The 21,856-nt window shown below is 25.0% G+C and overlaps 1 protein-coding gene across 1 annotated transcript in view; it reads right to left on the bottom strand.

The window, feature by feature from the left end:
• The window catches only part of LOC135929140 (uncharacterized), a 78,356-nt gene that overhangs the window by 1,186 nt on the left and 55,314 nt on the right, over positions 1-21,856 (bottom strand). Inside the window, exons 15-29 of the mRNA XM_065465661.1 lie at positions 20,677-20,830; positions 20,110-20,531; positions 19,438-19,584; positions 17,427-17,610; positions 16,546-16,625; positions 14,911-15,050; positions 14,469-14,611; positions 13,846-14,019; positions 11,675-11,825; positions 11,399-11,505; positions 6,976-7,089; positions 2,790-2,872; positions 2,559-2,656; positions 888-960; positions 494-760 (exon numbers count right to left, since the gene is read on the bottom strand). Coding sequence (XP_065321733.1) covers positions 494-760; positions 888-960; positions 2,559-2,656; positions 2,790-2,872; positions 6,976-7,089; positions 11,399-11,505; positions 11,675-11,825; positions 13,846-14,019; positions 14,469-14,611; positions 14,911-15,050; positions 16,546-16,625; positions 17,427-17,610; positions 19,438-19,584; positions 20,110-20,531; positions 20,677-20,830 — 2,337 coding nt within the window. The remainder of the gene's footprint in view (positions 1-493; positions 761-887; positions 961-2,558; positions 2,657-2,789; positions 2,873-6,975; positions 7,090-11,398; positions 11,506-11,674; positions 11,826-13,845; positions 14,020-14,468; positions 14,612-14,910; positions 15,051-16,545; positions 16,626-17,426; positions 17,611-19,437; positions 19,585-20,109; positions 20,532-20,676; positions 20,831-21,856) is intronic.

The following is a 21,856-nucleotide window of genomic DNA, read 5'->3' as shown; positions in this document are numbered from 1 at the left end:
CGAAATAGTGATGACAGGAGCAGTTCAGACCGTTCCACTACTCATTTTTTTAAAAGTGGTCAGATGTATTTAGATTAAGTTTAGAAATTAAATAAAATCCAGTTATTTTATCTGCCAAAAAAAATGTAAATTGTAAACATTACTGTTGTAGCAGTTAGAAAAAAGAAGAAATAATTTAATATAATATACAAAATGTCAGTCATTTTTTATGACATGAACAATTAATTTTCCTTGGGGGAAGAAGGGAGAATGGGAGATCAGAATATGCCAGCTGGGGAATATTGGGATTTGAACTATTTTTATGAATATGAAACATTTATAAATTATTTTGATGTGAAAATAAATAAAATATGGTATAACATGAAATTAAACAATGTGATTGTCCTAGTTGGTAATGTTTATTGTTGGGTTTATTTAATTATTAGAAAAGGATTGTTTGGGATTGATAAGTTATATTTTTTAAAGGGAAGGGTTGAGAGTAAGAGGCAATTACTTTGAGATCTTTTACGATATTTTGATCAACAATTTTTTCGTCAGAATTTGATTTTCTCCGCCTAATGTCACGGCCCCCTTCTTTGTATAGGTCATCTATGGTTAAAGTACTTTTAGACATTTTAGTGTCATTAAAATTAGTATTATCTGTGTTAATTGCTTCGTAACTATGTGTAGATTTTATTATTCTAGGTGTAAGGCTTAAATGGCTATATAATTTGTTTGCATTATTAATTCCGGGGGGAGGTGGACGCTTTGGCGGTTCAGTCTATATAATAATTTTTTAAATTTATATAAAAAATATTAGCTCGATAATTAATTTATTAACACAAAAATAATAATTTTGTTTCTATTTTTAAATTTCAAAGATAAATAAAAGTTTCATGAGGAAAAACCTTTATAAGCACGTCTGAATCATGAGAACCGTCAATAATATTGTCCCCTAAAATCATGTTCCCTGTAGAAGCACTGAAATATAAAATAAAATATACCCAATTTTTGCTGAAATAAATATATTTTATTTAACTATCTCATACCTAATATAATTTTATATGCAACTTAAATCTAACTTACTATTTTATCACTCAGGGTTGGGCAGTATCGCGGATATTTGTATCTAAGATACAAGATACTTTTGTATCTTGTATTAAATTTTGGAAAGTGTCCAGTATCTATGATACATATTATTTAAAAGTATTTGTATCTTAACCAACTTTGTATTCAAAAAGATACAGATACTTTAAAAAAAATTTATATTAGTTAATTTAAATACTATTAAAATTTAAAAAGATAATGTTTTAAAATTTAAATGAAAAATTTAATCAGAAGTTAGATATTTTAAGGTAATGTATGATATACGACGTTGGTCGTTATATAGCAATTTGCTAACAATTAGAACTACCATATTTTATTTGAATCGTTTTATATCCGTCTATTAAAGAAAATAGAATAATATGTTTATCTTCGTCTTCAGAAGATTCTCCAACCAAAAAATATAACTATAAATTTAAATTAAGTATTTTAAATGGGAAATTTTTTCAAGTACTTCAATATGATCATAATAAAATTACTACAGAATCTAAAGAATGCCACAAATCTATAAGTGGTTCTGCGGACTCTTCATCAAATTTTGTCAAGTATCTAAAAGTATAATATATAATTATATATAATAAATCACATTTATAATCATATTCATTATCATTTCATATTCCATATCTGTTGTTAAATTTAGAAGTATTTTAAAATAAATTTTTATATTGATTGATAATGAAATTAAAATGATATATAAAAAATCTATGAAAAGAATAAGAAAACTAATATTGATAAAAAAGAGGTTGTTAATTTGAATACTAGGCCAAAATATAATCCAAATTTTTGGGGCACCATTTTTATATGATAGATAGTACTTAGCAATATTTAATCCACCTTTCATATGTATTTTTTTTAATTTTTACATATATGCTTAAAATATAATTTTCTTTATAAAATTAATTAAAAGAAATATTTATTAAATATAATACAATATTACCCTCCTCTGCCCGTTGAACGATTATTTAGCTTTGCTAATATGGTTAACAAACCAAATCGTCAAACATTGAACGATAAATTATTTGAAAAATTAATAATATTAAAAAACAATGCTGATTTATGATGCTGATATATTAATATACTAATTATATAATTATATATAATTATTAAAATAAATATCGCATTATCTTATATAATAAATTTGTTATTTTCTACAATTTATTTTCAAATTTTTTATAAATTTATATTATAGATTATAAGAAAATAAAGCTTTATACATTTTGATTTTGACTATTTAAAGTTTTTTTTAAAAAAGTATCTTGTATCTTAAATACTTTTTTTTAAAAGATACAAGTATCTTGTATCTTATATCTTATTGAAATTTTTCCAAAGTATCTTGTATCTTAAATACAAAATTTTATAAAGTATCTGTACCTGTATCCGAATACAATTTTCTGAAAATTTGCCCAACCCTGTTATCACTGAATATGCATTTAAATATCGAAACAAAAGCTAAGCAAAATAATTGGTTCATATACTTTTTTGAACACAAAGTACCGTTTTGACATCTGATTAGGCACTTCTTATGACATATCATAGAGCATTTGGAACAACAAAAGGCCATTTTTAGCCAAATCTTTTAATAATTTATATTATAATTAATTTCAAATCAACATATGGTTTTAGGATTATAATTTGAAAAATAAAGTTAAAATGCATTCGTTATGAATAAATAACTATACAAAAAGTAAAACATGCTAAATCAGTACCTTTTTTCCGCAATATTGACATAAGGTGCCTTTAGGAAATTGTTTCAAAACGAAAGAATGAACGAGTGAAATTAGAGTATCCACTGTTATTTTTGAAATTTTATTTTAAAAAATGTACAAATTATGATTATATTTATTCAATTTTTTAAAACTTGCTCTATAAAATTTTAAATCTAGCTCTGACGCCAAATAAAATTTTAAAGTCAGAAAAATATTTATTAGTGAGTAGTGTTGCGTAATCGGCTAATTTTAGCCGACTAAAAACGGCTTAGCCGAGATTTTAGGTGGAAAAATCGGCTAAGCCTAATTAGGTATAGCCTAAAAATCGGCTAAGCCTAATAAGGCTAAGCCTAAAAATCGGCTAAGCCTAAAAATTGGCTAAGCCTAAAAATGGGCTAAGCCTAAAAATTGGCTAAAATAAATTAGTCAAAATTCTGCCTCGATGCTTAGCATTAATTATTATTTATTTATTTTAGTAAAATAATTTATTTTATTTATATTTAATGTGAATATTTTATTATTATCAACAAATAAACATGATATGATTTAATATTTTTTATTTATATTATTATATTTTGAAATGAAAATAAATTTATTTATTTGATGTTTTTTTAATAAAAAAAATAATATGCTGCTATATTGTAAAAATGTAATATTCTTTTTAATATAATTTATTAGTGATTTTCACAATCTTCTTTGTAAATGCATCTTTTATTGAGGAATTATATTGTAAATTTTATTAGATAAATAAACAATCTTTTAGGTGAAATCTTTTATCATTTTTTTAAAATTATCTATTTATCATTAAATGAAGTGGATTTTATGAAACTTTTTTGATGATTTTATATGATCTTTTTAAGGATAATATTTTAATGTGACAATCGTCATAATCGTTCTTTTATAAGTTTTTGGATTTTTTTTGAAGAAAGTATGTTAAAATAAGTATTAATAACATGTGTAAATACAAATTTAGTGAAGATGTACCAATGAAAAGTGACAATTGTCATAATCGTTATTTTTAAAGTTTTTCGAATTTTTTTGACGAAAATATGTTAAAATAAGAATTAATAACATGTGTAAATATAAATTTAGTGAAGATGTACCAATGAAAAGTGACAATTGTCATAATGGTTAATTTTAAAGTTTTTTGAATTTTTTTGACGAAAATTTGTTAAAATAAGTATTAATAACATGTGTAAATATAAATTTAGTGAAGATGTACCATAGAAAAGTGACAATTGTCATAATCGTTATTTTTAAAGTTTTTTGAATTTTTTTGACGAAAATATGTTAAAATAAGTATTAATAACATGTGTAAATATAAATATAGTGAAGATGTACCATAGAAAAGTGACAATTGTCATAATCGTTATTTTTTTTGAATTTTTTTGACGAAAATATCTTAAAATAAGTATTAATAACATGTGTAAATATAAATTTAGTGAAGATGTACCATAGAAAACTGACAATTGTCATAATCGCTATTTTTAAAGTTTTTTGAATTTTTTTGACGAAAATATGTTAAAATAAGTATTAATAACATGTGTAAATATAAATTTAGTGAAGATGTACCAATGAAAAGTGACATTTGTCATAATCGTTAATTTTAAAGTTTTTTGAATTTTTTTGAAGAAAATATGTTAAAATAAGTATTAATAACATGTGTAAATATAAATTTAGTGAAGAAGTACCAATGAAAAGTGACATTTGTCATAATTGTTATTTTTAAAATTTTTTGAAGAAAATATGTTAAAATAAATATTAAAAACATGTTTAAATTAAAATTTAGTGAAGATGTGCCATAGAAAAGTGACAATTGTCATAATCGTTATTTTTAATTTTTTTGACGAAAATATGTTAAAATAAGTATTAATAACATAAATATAAATTTAGTGAAGATGTACCAATGAAAAGTGACAATTGTCATAATCGTTATTTTTAAAGTTTTTTGAATTTTATTGACAAAGGTATTTTAAAATAAGTATTGATAACATGTTTAAATAAAAATTTAGTGAAGATATACTCTAGATAAGCGACAATTGTCATAATCGTTATTTTTAAAGTTTTTTGATTTTTTTTGACGAAAATAGTTAACTTGCATCGATATTGATTTTAAAATAGAAAAAAAAGTTTACCCAAATTTTAAACAAGATTGTCTGGTGAAAATTGGTAAAAAAATAATAATTTCTAACTTAGGATTAGATATTATGATATAAATTTTGCATATTAATTTCTGACCCGATGAACAAATGTAATAAAATGCCAATTTGCTCCTGTTTTTGGGGAAGAATCTATTATTACCATATGTTTTTCTATGGCATATACTCAGGCAATTTTAATTTTACAATCTATATTTTTACCCATTTACATCAAAGAAATTTTAAAAATAACGATTATGACAATTGTCACTTTTCTATAGTACATCTCCACTAAATTTTTATTTAAACATGTTATTATTACTCATTTTAACATATTTTCGTCAACAAAAATCAAAAAACTTAAAAAATAATGATTATGACAATTGTCGTTTATCTAGAGTACATCTTCATTAAATTTTTATTTAAACATGTTATATATACATATTTTAAAATATTTTCGTCAAAAATTCAAAAAACTTTAAGAATAACGATTATGACAATTGTCACTTTTCATTGGTACATCTTCACTAAATTTATATTTACACATGTTATTAATACTTATTTTAACATATTTTCGTCAAAAAAATTCAAAAAATTTAAAAAATAACGAATATGACAATTGTCACTTTTCATTGTCTTCACTAAATTTATATTTACACATGTTATTAATACTTATTTTAACATATTTTCGTCAAAAAAATTCAAAAAACTTTAAAAATAACCATTATGACAATGTCAATTTTCTATGGTACATCTTCACTAAATTTTATTTAAACATGTTATCAATACTTATTTTAACATATTTTCTTCAAAAAAATTCAAAAAACTTATAAAATAACGATTATGACAATTGTCACTTTTCTATGGTACATCTTCACTAAATTTTTATTTAAACATGTTTTTAATACTTATTTTAACATATTTTCTTCAAAAAAATTCAAAAAACTTATAAAATAACGATTATGATAATTGTCACTTTTCTATGGTACATCTTCACTAAATTTTTATTTAAACATGTTTTTAATACTTATTTTAACATATTTTCTTCAAAAAACTTTAAAAATAACGATTATGACAATTGTCAATTTTCTATGGTACATCTTCACTAAATTTTTATTTAAACATGTAATTAATACTTATTTTAACATATTGTCGTCAAAAAAATTCAAAAAACTTTAAAAATAACCATTATGACAATTGTCACTTTTCTTTGGTACATCTTCACTAAATTTATATTTACACATGTTATTAATACTTATTTTAACCTATTTTCTTCAAAAAAATTCAAAAAACTTATAAAATAACGATTATGACAATTGTCACATTAAAATATTATCCTTAAAAAGATCATATAAAATCATCAAAAAAGTTTCATAAAATCCACCTCATTTAATAAAAAAGATAATTTAAAAAAATGATAAAAAAATTATAAAAGATTTCACCTAAAATATATTTATCTAATAAAATTTACAATATAATTCCTCAATAAAGGATGTATTTATAAAGAAGATTGTAAAAATCACTAATAAATTATATTAAAAAGAATATTACAATTTTACAATATAGCAGCATATTATTTTTTTTATTAAAATAACATCAAATAAATAAATTTATTTTCATTTCAAAATATAATAATATAAATAAAAAATATTAAATCATATCATGTTTATTTGTTGATAATAATAAAATATTTACATTAAATATAAATAAAATAAATAAATAATAATTAATACTAAGCATCGATGCAAAATTTTGACTAATTTTTAGCAGATTTATATAGGCTTAGCCGATTTTTAGGCTTAACCTAATTAGGCTTAGCCGATTTTTAGTTTTAGCCGATTTTTAGGCTTACCTAATTAGGCTTAGCCGATTTTTAGGCTTAGGCTAATAGGCTTAGCCGATTTTTAGGCTTAGCCTTATTAGGCTTAGGCGTAGTTTTTAGCCGATTACGCAACACTATTAGTGAGTGTTAGTAGAATACATCAATTGATGCTAATAAAGATATCGTTTGATTTGTAGAAATAATTTAAATTTAAGTTTTGAGAAACCATTAAATGTTGGGGGAATAGTGGTGACTTTTAATTCATTAATGGGTAAAATAGACTTTGCATCCCATTTAGTGAGGTCATCTGGTGATCCATCATCAATTTTCGAGATATTGTCTAATAGTAATAGAAAATATAATAAAATGTTTGTTAAAACGTTGGTAACAATATCTGAATATTCTCAAGAATATAAAAATACAATTAATCTGTGTAAAAAAAATTTTTTACATTTTCTTTATAAAAGATAAGGAAAATTTGATATTTTCTATATCCAACTTATAGAAATAAAAAATCAAAATTTCAATTAAATACAATGAAAAGTGTGATAACGCGTTTTATAGTAAATCTAAACCATATAATCTTCATTTTTAGATGTCTGTTCTTATCCATCCTAATTAAAAAATGTTAAATAACAAACAATGGCATATAATAATAAGATGTAACATTTACTATAGATTTAGATATTACATATTTCCAATAAACCGGTGTGGTTGCTTTGTCAAACCATTGCTGAGTTATCTGAGTCTTAATTTTATCTACCTCTTTGTTCCGTCGTTTCTTCCTAGGTTCGTCTTCCAGATTTACTAAGCTTCCCCTTCTCTAACAGTATCTCCTCTTCCCTTTTTGCAGTTGATCAGCATGTTTCTGTAATATCTATAGTGGCTTATCAAATAAGAAATCTAATGTAGCCTTCTTTCCAATGGCGTAACCTATATTTTTGAGTAGGTGCCCAATGTTTAAAAAAAATTCGCAGCCTTCGGCCAAAGATTTTTGTCTCAAAATTTTACATTTCCTTTATGAATTTAAATATAATAAATAAATTTCTCGTTTATTTATAGAAAAAAAATGATAATCATATAAACACTAATTGTTAATTAATAATGTGACTTTATTAGTAAGGAGTAAAATTGTGAATATTAAAAAAAAATATTTAAATATCGTGAAAAATATAAATTGCATAGGGAAAAATAAAATATGAATTGTTATAAAATTAATGTGTAATTTTTAGAAAATTCTGCTCTAAACCTCTGAACTTTTAATTATATTAGTTTATATAGATTATAAATGCGGCAAAATTGTCGGAAATTCATAGAACATCCTACATGCTGGAATACTTTGGTAAAATCAGATTTCTGAATTAAAATTGTAAATATAACATTGACGCAAATATATATAAATATCGAAAAAATAATGAATAAAATATAGAATAAAAATTTACAATATAATTCATAATGTATACTGGGTAAAAAATGATTAGAAATGTCTATATATAATATCCAAATTTTTATATTCTCATTGACCCTTCGTGTTTTATAATATATTTTAATAGTTGAGTGAGATCACAACAATCTAATAAGGCCAAACCACCATTAATTCTTCATTGCGCTGCTCTTTATTACAAATTTTTAACATTTGTCCTAACGTATCAATGAAATTTTGAGAACGATTTAAAAGCTTTGTAAAGCATAAATTACCGTACCAAAATAGGAATCAACTATATTTATAAGTTTATAATCACTTACAATATTGGCAACATAAACAAATCTAATCTCTTATAGAGTTGCAAAACCTTTCAACTGCCAGTATTTTTATTTCGACTATTTTAGATTTCAAACTAATTGAGAGGCCAAGATATGGCTGCTCAAAGTACAATATTTTGATAAATTTGTAAATGCGAATATCTCTTGAAGTTGTTCAGCTAGCATAATTAAAATATATTCAAATAGCTTAATTATAACTCTTTGATATTATATAAAAATTTAATTAAGCAAAATGTATATAGGGCAAATACAGTAGATCAAAATCCGGACATGAGTATAAAATGAAATAGAGTTTTTTTTTGTGTGATAGTACGTATATATATAAAAAAATGGGATAGATATTCTATAGGTTTTAAAATAATATTCATGTAAAAAACAAGCCATATTTCCCTAAATAACTTTTAAATTACAATCATCAAATTTGAAATTATTCATTGCACATTCTAGTCAATTGTATTGTTTATAATTTTTTTCAAGGTGCCCTCCTTTAATTTGTTTAAAGTACACATTAGGATCCTGCAAGGTCGATTCGTGTCATAAATAAAATATTGGCACGACCTGGCCCCTATAAAAAAAATTTATTTTATTTCCACTTTTCCGCCTCCTTGATTGAATACCACAATTGAAAAACAAGAAAAGTTTTAGAAAATCAGGGAACCGAGGTAATTGACAAGTAGTAAGAGCGAACAAAATATTAACTGCTGTTCATATTTTAGATAAAAAGAACGCGTATAAATCTTACCCATATTTGATTGTTTAATTATTTTTACGTAGTACATAACAAAAAATTAGGTTAAATTAAATCATCATCATTCAAATTACTAAATGTTATCAGAATTATTGCTGAATATTTAAACATTATAATAGAAAACAGATTAGAGAATATGATAAAAAAAATTAAATTTTATTAATTTTAACGTGAAATAAAAGATTTCAATTGAGTTTAAATTTAAATCTCTTTCAGTTTTGTTATTACGAAACAAACAATTGCACAAATTCAATTTTTTCAAATATTTTTAAATTAAATTTAAATATTATTTTTCACAAATGACAATTTAGAGTGAAAATAATCAGGCCAAATTTGAGAGATTTAACCTTGGCAATTTAAAAGTTATTTAGGCTATAGCGCTGTAGTAAGAGTGAAATCGGGCCATTTTCGTCCCTTTACATAATTGATTATAACTTTAAAATCTGTAGAATCTTCATCCTAACGATATATATAGTGAACTTCCTAACAAATTATAAAAAAAAACACGATTTTCAACCCTAACTACACAATTTTTTTAAAACCTTTTGTTATAATTTGTTGTATAATTATAAACAAGAAAAAAATAAAATTTTAGCCTCCAACTCCTAGCGGCGATATTTGGCTCAATAAAGGTCGGAAAAATGAGGTATTTTTCCCAAAATGCACCTTTAATTTTGGATATCTCTGGATATAATTCAGGAAAAGCGCATTTATGCATTAGCGAAAATAAAATTGTTAAATTATATTCATATTGTGAAATATTCAATTTACAAAATTTAAATTAAAAAATTGTATTTGGCCTTCAATAAAATTATAATTAAAATTGATTTGTATTTATTTTTATAATAAATTAACCTTAGATCATCTCCCCCAAATACTTTTTCAGATCTTAAATAACTAATCTTATAAATTTTAAACATAAAATATTTGATAGCTATTTAATTTATTAATTAGTCCTATAATCGATACATAAAAAAAATTGAAAAATGCAGATTTGCTTTCATGATCATTTCCGGTTTGCTTGAGAATTAAAATTTTAATATTATGTCTTTTAATCTATATAAATTTAAATGATGCTTCTAGCGTAATTATATTCGATATATAAAACTACAGGGAGTGCACTTTTCCCAAAATAAATTATCCGACCTTCAAACGCCTATATTTCAGCTGCTCCCTGGAGTTTAAGACTAAATCTAATTTTATTTATTTATAATATGCAAACTCTAAAAATTTAGAAAAATATAAGTCGGGTAAAAGCTTATGGTGTTTTGTCAGGGAATTCACCCAATACCTTGATCTAAGATCTAATTGTATAAAAACAAAGAGAAATATAGTTTGCCCTTAATATTTTTTTTTGTCAAATAGATTTTTATATAATATTAAAGACTATAATTTAGCTACTAGAATATATTTGAATTAATATTTTAGCTTAATAACATCCAGAGATATTTGTATTTTAAAATTCAAAAATTTGCACTTAAGCGCCCATATCTTGACCCATGGGTGAGGTTAAAGTTAAAATTCTGAATTTTTCTTAGTTACTATAGGTATCATCAATATACAAATTAAGAAAAAAAGGAATTTGAGAGGCTCAGGTCGAAACTCTGTTGATTTGTAGTGGAATTTACTATATATCATATTCGGTCGATGAATAGCCTTACGCTTATACTGAAAAAATATTCAAATTTGGTTAAATAAATTAAATCAATTTACTTAACCATATCCTATAAATTTTTAAAATCCTGAATTTATTTAAATAAATTATTTATTATTTTCTCCCAGTGGTGCAAGTGCCCCATCTTGTATCCTGTTGTAAGCAACCATGCACACAGCTCAAGTTAAGATATAATGTGTAGGACCAATTTCTAGAAGTATGCGTCATTTGCGAGCATTTCTGTAGTAAGTTAACATAAAAGATTTTTTTAAAACAGTTTAAACTATTTTCTATGGCGCCATATATTGAGTATTTATACTTCCGATCATTCAATAATGTTAGAATACGATGCCTCTAATACAGGTAATATGTAACATAGAAGAAAAGAATAATTTTAATTTTAAAAATATATATAAATTAATATTCAATTAATAAACAGTGAATTGAGTTTATATGTATATATATATATATTATATACTCAACTCAGTATAACAGCATCTTGAGCCAACTCGATAATGTTTGCTTCAGGACTAATTGCACTATTAAATATCCCGGTATCTTGCATTGTTAAATTGGCCGATTTACCTTTTCTAAATATATGAATATTTTAGTTTAAACAAAAGAGGAATATAAAGTGAAGGCCATTATTTATGGATTTTAAAAATCAAACGTAGTGCCGTTTCGCTATGGAGAATCTAAAGCGCATACAGCATGAGAATGATAAAATACTGATATTTTCTTAACAAAATTTACTAATACTTTTGGTAAATGTAGTCCATGCCAAATTTGATGAGTTTTTTGCCACCGACGGCAGCTTTGTGTCTCAGATAGTTTCCAGAAGTTTGATGAGTGGTGGTGTAAGCCGATGTGGACGTTGTAGGAGTGACAATGTTTTGAATGGATAAGGGTTCTAAGTATTAAAGTGAATATATTTGTTTAAAAAAAATATAGGATGTTAATATTAAACCGAAACGAATATCGGTTCAGGTTCGGATAAAAAATAACGATTGAAAGTTCAGGTTCGGTTAGTAAAAAATAAAAATATCGGTTCGGTTTAAACCTCTAAAAATCGGGTTGAACATCTTTGTATTCAAACCTACATTCGAATTATGTATAAAGAAGAATATTTTTTTTATTTCATCAAAAACATAAACATAGTTGATTTTTATTAATTGCACTTTATAAAATAACATTTAATTTATAAATATAACAAATAAATATCAATGATTAATTTTAATATGAACAATATTTAAATTTATTTACTTAAATTTTTTTTATTAAGCAGCACAATTAATATATTTTCAGGATTCGTCTCACTAAAATTACATCTATAAGGATATAGTATAAATTTAATTGTTGATAAACATCTTTCCACACTAACTTAGGTAGCCGGCACTGCCAGTATGATATCCGATTTGATGTGCCATTTATAAAACTATATGTAAATAAATTATATATTGGATTTAATTTTTCCCTTGGCATTATAATTTATAAGATTAGAATATTTAAAAAATGTTGTAAAATGGCAATATACTAAAGTTTATAAAAATTATGACTGACATTTATCAATCAAATGTGATTGATAATAATCTTTAAAACAATTCGAATATAATTAAAATGTTTTGCAATATAACTTAATTTTATAAACATGAGATCATGAGGCTCGAACCGGTTCAGAGGCATTTTAACGGGTAGGTTCAGGTTCGGCTAGAAATTTTTTAGTGGTTTATTTTTAGCGGTTTAATGGTTTGGTTTGGATCCCTGATTAAAATCCATGCTCAAATAAATTACCGAAATACCCATTAATTTAAAATAAAATAGAAGGCTATTGTAAAAATCACGATAAAATGTCTACATATCAATTTGAGACGTAGCTAGTACCTTATCAATGAAAGATTAATTAAAGGTGAGTACTGATTTTGTATTGTTTATTTATATGTAGTCGAGGAATATATTGGGTAAATAATAACGTTTGAAATTGGCGCTAATATTAAAAAATACAAAAAAAATGAAGTTTAGTTTTTACTTAATTTTTTTTAAATCCTATTATGACGTAGCCAAATGAAAATATAAATGAGGTTTGTTACTTTTCTGCAATCCATTAAGAAAGATTGATAAATTAATTTTCAATTATTGGTATTTTAATTTTTAATTTCCAGTGAATAGAATTTCAGAGCTCGTAATTTTTGTTTTTCGTAAAAATCATTATATTATTTTTTCATTTTGCTGATGCTAAGAATATATTTCAAACAAGCTAACTGCAAGGTATCTACCATATTTTAAATTTAAAACAAATAAATAAAACTCTAATGAACGTTCGATTAAAATAAAATAGCTGTGCAAGGATTAAAGATATTTAATTTTAAAAGAAAAGTAGTGTATTTAATGCTTTACAATTTTTATTTCCTCTTCCATTGAGATTAGAGGGAAGCACTCTATATTAGTAAGAGTTTATGTAGAATATGATTCGATTCTTTGTGTTTACTTAAAAACTGATGGATAAAATTTTACCATCAGGTAACAAACTGACTCAACCTCGTCTCGAGTGTTGTTATTAATTCATAATATTTAAGAAAATTCATGATCTGGTTGAAGCCCATGTTGATATACTGAGTGAGACGAATCCTCCTGTACTTCAAACTCAAACTGGTTTATTATATAATCTATATAACGAAAAGTAGAAATTGCAAGAATGCCGTTTCTATCGTAACCAGAACTTTTTAAGAATGATCAATGCCAACTTTGCACTCTCAGTATTTTAACGGATCTGATTCCAACGTAATTTTATAAAAAGTTAAGAAATATCAATTTATATGTTTTAATTTATTAATTGAAAATTAGGCTTGGTGTACATTCATTAGAATTGTATAAAAAATATTTGCTGTAAAATGTTATTTTTACTATTAGATGCATATAAAAATAATATATACCATTCGTACTCTTAAGTGGCACCGCTTTCTGAAGTTCAAATTTTTCTTGACCTTCGATTAAAGATTTATTATTCATTATCAAATATCCCGTTCTATTGTAATCATTTTCTCTACAAAATTTGTAGAGGCAAAGTTGTTGGTTGAACGTGGCATCAAATCGACTTGATGAAATGTCTGTTAAAAAAAATAACATGTTTGATCTAAATATTTCAGAATTATGATAAATAATGTTAATCTACCTAAAATAAATCTTTTCTTTTCAGAGTTTGGAACCTACACCAAAAAAAGTTTTGTTTCTGGTTCTTAAAATTTTGAAAACTGGGTTCTGGTTCTTAAAATTTTGAAAACTGGGTTCTGGTTCTTAAATTTGACCCGAAATTCTGCTAAAGCAATCAAAATAAAAATGCAAACAATAAATAAACTTCTAAATGAATAAATTTTAAAAAAGGGTTCCAGATTCTAATTTTAATATTTCTCCCCTTTCCTAGGGAGTTCCAGGTTTTGGTTCCAAACATTGTTTTAAAAATAACAAAACTGGTCATCATAAAGAAAAAATTTCGACAGTGTTTTAATCATGTTTAGAGGTAGAGTCAATAAAAAGTTATATAAGCTATATATTATACCTATAATATTTTTTCCGTCTTCCAAAGAAACAGAAGATGGAGGTGTTTGAAAGGCGAAGGATAATAGAATATCTCCGTAACATCTTTTGTACTCGAATATGGGAGGTTGCTGACCAGTATTGGTTCTGTAAAATCTTGATTTACTAGTGGAATATTTTGTTGTAATGTTAATTGTACAAAATAATTTTTGATAAATGAAAAAAATATTTATATAAGAATCAATTTGATAATAATAATATTTTTTATGAACAAATAAAATATTAACAAACATTTTATTGCTTTAAAAGAAATTACATTAATCCACACAAATCAAAATCACTTATCCCCACCCTCTCCCCCACCTTCTGCTAAATAAAGTATGGAAACTAGAGATCAGCAAAACCCAGCCCGAAGGGCATTACTTGGCCCGATGCAGATCACTAATGAAATGGATAAAATTTACTTATTTAAAGGTAAAAAGATATCCGGAATTTTGAGAGACAAGTCGAGGGGCGGTTGAATTTCTAATCTTTTATTTACCTTCCCGTTTTCTTGTAGAGCACATTCGGCAAAAAATGTGGAAGGATCCATTTCATAACTCAACTGAAATAAAACATCGTAATTAAATTAAGTGTAATAAATGGAGTACGATAAAAATCGTAACGAGCAAAACCTATTTGAACAAAAATTGTTCTTGTTTAGTTATTTATTTCACTTACAAAAAGAGCGGTAATGAATTGATTATAAAATAATATAACAAACACAATTAAATAATTTATCTACATTATCTAATATATAAAATCTCCATAATCAAAACATGATCGTTTTCGTATCTCCCTAATGTATTTAAAATTTAAGGAGACTATATAATGTAATGTTAATTTTTTGATATCTACAAGAATCGAACCACAAACCTCCCTTTTCAAAGGCGTATGCTTTACGCGTGCACCAACTTGAATATAATTAAATTTAAAATATTAATTAATAACTGATATTTTTAAAATTTTGCCGTTTATTACCATAACTAGCTGACAGTGTTGAAGGTTAATTATTTACGTTACTAAATATATTTTTATTAATAAATTTTATAAAAATATTATTTAGAAGAAAAAGAGGTAAAATTGTTGCAATACAGTGAGCATTATGAATATTAGAAATATCAAAATTTAAATTTGTGATGGAAATCATATTGGATTAAATTTAAAATAGAGATGCTTGAAAATTTTTATGGGTTAGATATTGGCCTGAAATTTTATTTTGCAGACATAACTAAGCCTGATCAAAAAACCAAGGCTCATGCAACTTCTATATTCTGATTGTATTTTTAAATGAATTATGAATTTTACATATTTTATTTAAGTTCTTAACTACAAAAATTATTATGGTCTTTGGCGGGCTTGAGAAAATTTTCTCAACATGATTATGAGCATGCACCTGTTGGGAATTTTTTTATATTAGATATTAGGCATAATATTTATATGGGTCTCAGGTAAAAGCTAATTTAAATATATTTTTACTCAAAAAATAGTATTCACTATTAGTCCTAATGAGTTGGTCTTGGTCTAAAATAGGATTGAGTGGGATTAAAAATAATAAAAAATGAATATGCTTTTTAGAGATTTATTACCTATCTCCAGGTTTGAGAAAAAAATTTCAAAATTATTACGCGTTGGCCAGATGAGAAAAATTTTTTAAAATTATTATGGGTGAGGCTGGGTTTGGAATATATTTTTATGAATTATATTGGACTTAGGGAACATTTTTCAAAATTATTATCAGCTTAGACGCTTGGGAATTCTATTATCAACTATGGATCAGTCATTGTGACCTAAAACACATTATTTTGCAGGCCTGGGGACCTCGCCTGAAGGGGGGAGATGGTTATAAAGAATAAAAAGATATTATTTTCAAATAACAGGTAACAACTATCATAAAAGTAGGGAGAAAAACTAACTAATTACCCCTCAACCCCGTCTTTCTTGACGGGTTATTAGCTAGTTACTATATATTTAAAATTGAATAGAAGGATATATTTTCTTGGCTCGACTGGCAAACAGTTGAATTTATTAAAATTAAAGTATGCTTAATTGTTGTATACCTGTCCAATAACGTAGGTATCTGAGTCCATTTTAAAATGGTTATCTGTCATCTCCAAATTATTCTGTCCAACGTTTTTACCTATTTTTTGAAAATATATAGATAAATCATATTTTAAACTTAAGATCGACCAAAGTGTGCGGGTTAGGTAAAAATGTTACTTTTAAACACGGTAAGTCGTTTCAGACAGGATTAGTTATGATTTTTATTTTATAACAAATTAGTCATTTCATTTTTTTAAAAAAACAATTTAATTTGATCGGAAAATAAATTTTAAGCTTCCCCTTAAAATTCTGCCTTCTGCTTTAAGGTGGCAAGAGAGTGACAATCTTTGATTGGTTATGGAGACAAGGGTTATATGATTTGCTTGCTCAAGTTAATTCAACCTTTTGAATTCGTATGTTTATAACAGTTTGGAACCTGAACTAAAAAGAGTTCTGGTTATCGGTTCTGAATATGTGGTTCTGGTTCCGAAAATTTTGGAAATTAATGGGTCTTAAATTTGATGCAGGTCAATGGGTTCCAAGTTATGGTTCCAAATCAAAAAAATATTTTCAAACAATAAATGATCTACATAAACATTTTAAACAATATATATGTATAAATTATTTGCACTTTTGTTAGAACCGGTATCTGGAAATTTTTTAAAAATGTATTTTTAGGCTCGCGGGGTCGGGCAGATTTGCAAGGATCTAGTTATATTCTTTCCAATTTATCCACAAGGATTAAAAAGAATCATTTCCTTTCTTATTTTTTTTAATTTGCCGTTAAAAATCAAAGTATTATAAGAAGAAGAAAGGCTACAAGTTCCAACAATGATCACAGCAAGTTGATAATAACCAAAATATAAATTAAATACCAATATATATTTTATAAAAAAACCTTTTGCTTTATCATCTATAGTTTTGATAATTTTGTTGTTAAGTTGAGTTTCATACCACACACAAATATTGAGATAAGTATTTTGACATTTTTTCAATAGTATCAAAGTTTCTGAATTGTTATTCGTAGCAAGATCCGGGTAGAACAGGTTAAAAGAGAAATGATTAGGTTTCCAATCGATGTCCTGTTTATATATATTTTTTAAATTTTAAATATCATGCGTTATCTAACTTGTAACCAGAAAATTAATTTTAATATGTCGCTTTTATAAATATATTTTTGATGAATACTTTATTGTTTAGGATAGCCCGCTCAATACTTTCTAATCTATTAAATGATATTATATGTATTAATAAAATTTAAAGTTCTAATTTTTTGTATGAATCCTATATTAAATTCTAGTAATTTTAATTATAAATTGAATAAGTAAAAATATAAGAATTTTTGTAATAAAGTTATTTTATAATATATAAAAATTAAGAAATATAAATCAATTATCAATTTAATTTGAATCAAATTTTTTTATTTCAACTAAACATAATATTTATCAAAAATATTTATCAAAATTCATTACTTGTTAAAAAAAAAACCTTTTGAATATTATTTAAACTTATTTTAGCAATTTAATAAGTATGAATTATTTGGTAGTATTTCCTATGCTTAAAGTAATATTAAATTTTTTCCATCGATTTATTTGCTCTTATATTTCATTTTTTTAAAATGCCAATTTCAATAAAACAAATTAAATATATAGAATGAAAAACTTATTTTCCAGCTTTTTCTAGTCCAAGCATATTTTCAAGAAGTTAAAAATATTATTTCTAATTTGAGCCTATTTTTAAAAACGGCTAGCTTAATATTTCATCCAGAAAAATATTAAGGTATGCTTGAAGATTTTTCTCATAATAAAGTTTAGACATCTATTAGTAATATCTCGAGGTTTAGGAAGTATTTTTCTGGCTAAAATATTGAGTCAGCCGTATTAAGAAATTGGCTTAAATTGAGCCATTTAACAAAACTAATCTACAGAAACTACTATATCAAAGAATTGATTAAAGATTAGGATATTTCTGCATTATCGCCAAATTCTATTTTAGAATCTCTCAAAATTCGAAACATTATTTTATATGGAAGGCAAAAATTTTTTTTTTACTAAACTTTTCTGATTTCGTATTTAATCATTAATACCAGGTGTGCCAGTTATTCGATACAATCTGATTCGATAATTTTTTGCAATACATCCAAGGATTTTTTGATCGAAATTAGTATAGTTAAAAGATCTTTTGAGGCGGATATTTACAAATGTTGTAAATTATTTTATAAAAAAATTTCGGATTTCTTCATTAATTTTACATAGTATTGGTCATTGACTTAAAGATGCCTTGTTAGTGTATTCTGTCTACTCTCATTAGAAAAATGATTATTTCCAAAATATTTAACATTTGTTCCTTTATACTTTTTACCTTTCAATAATTATAATAGATAAAATATATGAAAAGTGCGTCTGAACAAAAATATTTCCAAAATAGATTTATACTAATATTATCCTCATCTTCAACATGTTTTACATATCATCTAAATGTAACCGTACAATTAAAATCATTTTTGTATTTTGTTATTTTTCCAAATTGTTTCTTATATTTGTAAAATGTTTAAAATATACTTTTTCAAGTATTTAAAATAAATATGAAGATATTCCTATTTAATATGAATAAAGATGTCACATATATATTTTATTCATAAATAAAAAAATCCAAACGCTTAAAGCTTGATCATTTAAAATCCTACTTTTTTAAAAAAAAAAAAATCTGATATAAATTAAAAAAATACGATTTAAATATTAAAAAAAATTGGCTTTTTAAAAAATCAATGATTTAAATACACAACAATAAATATCCATTTATTCTTTGTATAAGGAAAAACAGAATTAGCGACCTATATTAAAAAAGGGTATTCAGAAAAAATTCATTGCTAGGCTTATATAAAATATTTAAAAAAACTGATTTTTTACCGTTTTGTAATCGATATTTTGCGATTTTAGAGTGTTAGAAGATTCTAATAAATGGTAAGCAAATTGATTAGGCTTTGAACACATGGCCCTCCAATTCATCATAAAAGGGGGATAATTTTGTTCACTTTTAGTCAAATAATCGGTTTTCTATCAGTTTATTTAAAAACAGTTTATTTATCGTTGAAATGAAGCAAACAAGCATTCAATAAGAGTTTAAAAAGAAATATAGACAAATTACCGTTATAATAATATACTACTAGGGTAGTACCACTTTATTTCACTGATTTTGATATGGACTAAATCGATCCAAAAAATATTTGTATTGATTTGATTTATAATTTTTAAACTAAATTTGAATGCGCAAAGTCAAAAAATAGTAAAAGGTTTTGTTTTTGTATCAATATTTAATTTTAAGTTTTACTATTTCATATAAATTAATATAAAAATTTACATCTAAAATTGTGATAATTTTTAAAATCTTTCTTAAATTTAGTTTTACTTCAGTTGATAAATGTATGATAAACTCGAAATTGCGATATTCTCAAATAACAACAAATAAAAAATATTTTTAAAAATCTATTACACCAGAAATATAAAAACCTATTATAAAAAATCGGTATGGATCGGTATATAAAACATAGTATCTGCAGCCTGAAGAAAGTTTATACATACTTTTTCATGAAAGGTGAGAGAATCGACACCCACATCTTGACGCAATCTATTTGCCCCCTTATCCACTGGTAAGTCATGCGCATTAATATTTAAGGCACCGTTATCAAGGCGTAAATCAAAACTTTGCGCGTTGGCCATATTTTCAGGCAAACTGTGTACTCTTTTATGAAACCCTGAATTGCCGTGTGCTTTAATGTCTTTGCAGATTAAAGCGGTGTTTATTATCGAGGAAGGGTTAAAATTATCATTATTAAGATTTCGAAAATGAGGAATTTTGACGTTGTTGGGATAATTGGGCATGTTAGGAGAGGTAAGGTTGGTAGCACTATGGACTAATTTTAAAGGCATGGTTACGGGTTTAGATTTGGGAGGGGTGACGGATTTGATAAAGTTGGTCTCGATTTGTTCCTCTTCCGATTCTTCTGAAAAATTAGAATAGAGAGAAAAATTAGGTAATAACTTTAAACGATTTGATATAATTGTATCCTTCCTTTATTCATTTTTATTCTTATTACCTCTCTTTATATCACCTCCCTTTTAGCAAAAAATAAATAAAAATGTAACCACCTAAAGCAAATTCACTGATGGGGACCTTTCCTTCATTTTCACGATAAGTTTCGTTACCAATATAGAATGAGGTGGATGACGAAGATAACTGAGGTCCAGACTCCGAATTGCAAAACGGTCTAAAATTTGATAGATCGCCATAAGAAAGTGATCTCTTTTAAAATATTTAGTGTAAACATAGTAGAGAAAGGCTAAGAAATTATATACTATTTTGTTTTATTGAAGTTAAATCATTAAATTTTAAATATTATAATGAAAAGGGGCAATGAATTTTTTTGGGCCCTACTTCTATTACCCAAAAATTAATGGTGCGGGTGGTATTTATAGAAAGTTAAGCAGTATTAAATAAAAAATTGAGCAACAAAAAAAAGTGTTCGGTTAATTAAACATTGTCTAGACAATTTTTAATAAAAAAATATCATAATTTATAATATAATGGCAAATTAAAAAAAGGTCCTCATTTTTAACTTTTTATAAAAAATATTTTATTTAGTTTATCTGGGTTTTGACGAAACTACAAATGCTGCAGGTATAAATTATTTAACCAAGTTTTGATTCCTCTTATAATATAAGGCAAATCATTAAAATCAATTTACTGGATATATTTAAAATAAAGTAATACTGATTAATAAAATTTCATTCAATGTTCAACCTAATAATTGATGGCTTAAATCATTTAAAATCTGATTTTATTTAAGACAAGTAGAATAAATATAATATTATTCCGCAAGATGAGGTTAATTATTCTTAATATTAGATATAAATGAATTTAAAAAGTTTGACGTTCGGTATTACTCAGGCTTATGATGGTTTTTTTCGTGATATCCCATAAAGTTTTAATTGGATTATCAGGAGTCGATTTGGACATCCAAAATATGAATCCTTATACCGTGTATCTTTTAAATCAATTTCGCAGTATGTCATAGTGCATCGTCAAAATACACTTGCGCAATGAGGAAATAAGACGTGGATGATTGGGTAAAGATGTTGACCTAATATCCCATATTTTAGAGTGTCCATAATGCCGTTTACAAACTGATTTTTACCACATTTTTATCACATAAAACCCCATATCATTGTGCATGTAGATATTTAGCTATTTGGTTTAAACAATAATGATGAAAGGCGTCATTTTTATTTCTTATAAGATCCCTAACATTACCATTGTTGATTTCGAAAG

The sequence above is a fragment of the Gordionus sp. m RMFG-2023 genome, chromosome 1 (assembly GCF_954871325.1).
Source record: "Gordionus sp. m RMFG-2023 chromosome 1, tfGorSpeb1-WG-v2, whole genome shotgun sequence".
NCBI classification, from domain to species: domain Eukaryota; kingdom Metazoa; phylum Nematomorpha; class Gordioida; order Chordodea; family Parachordodidae; genus Gordionus; species Gordionus sp. m RMFG-2023.
Note: the sequence above shows the minus strand (reverse complement) of the source record. Positions and strands in the feature narration are given on the sequence as shown.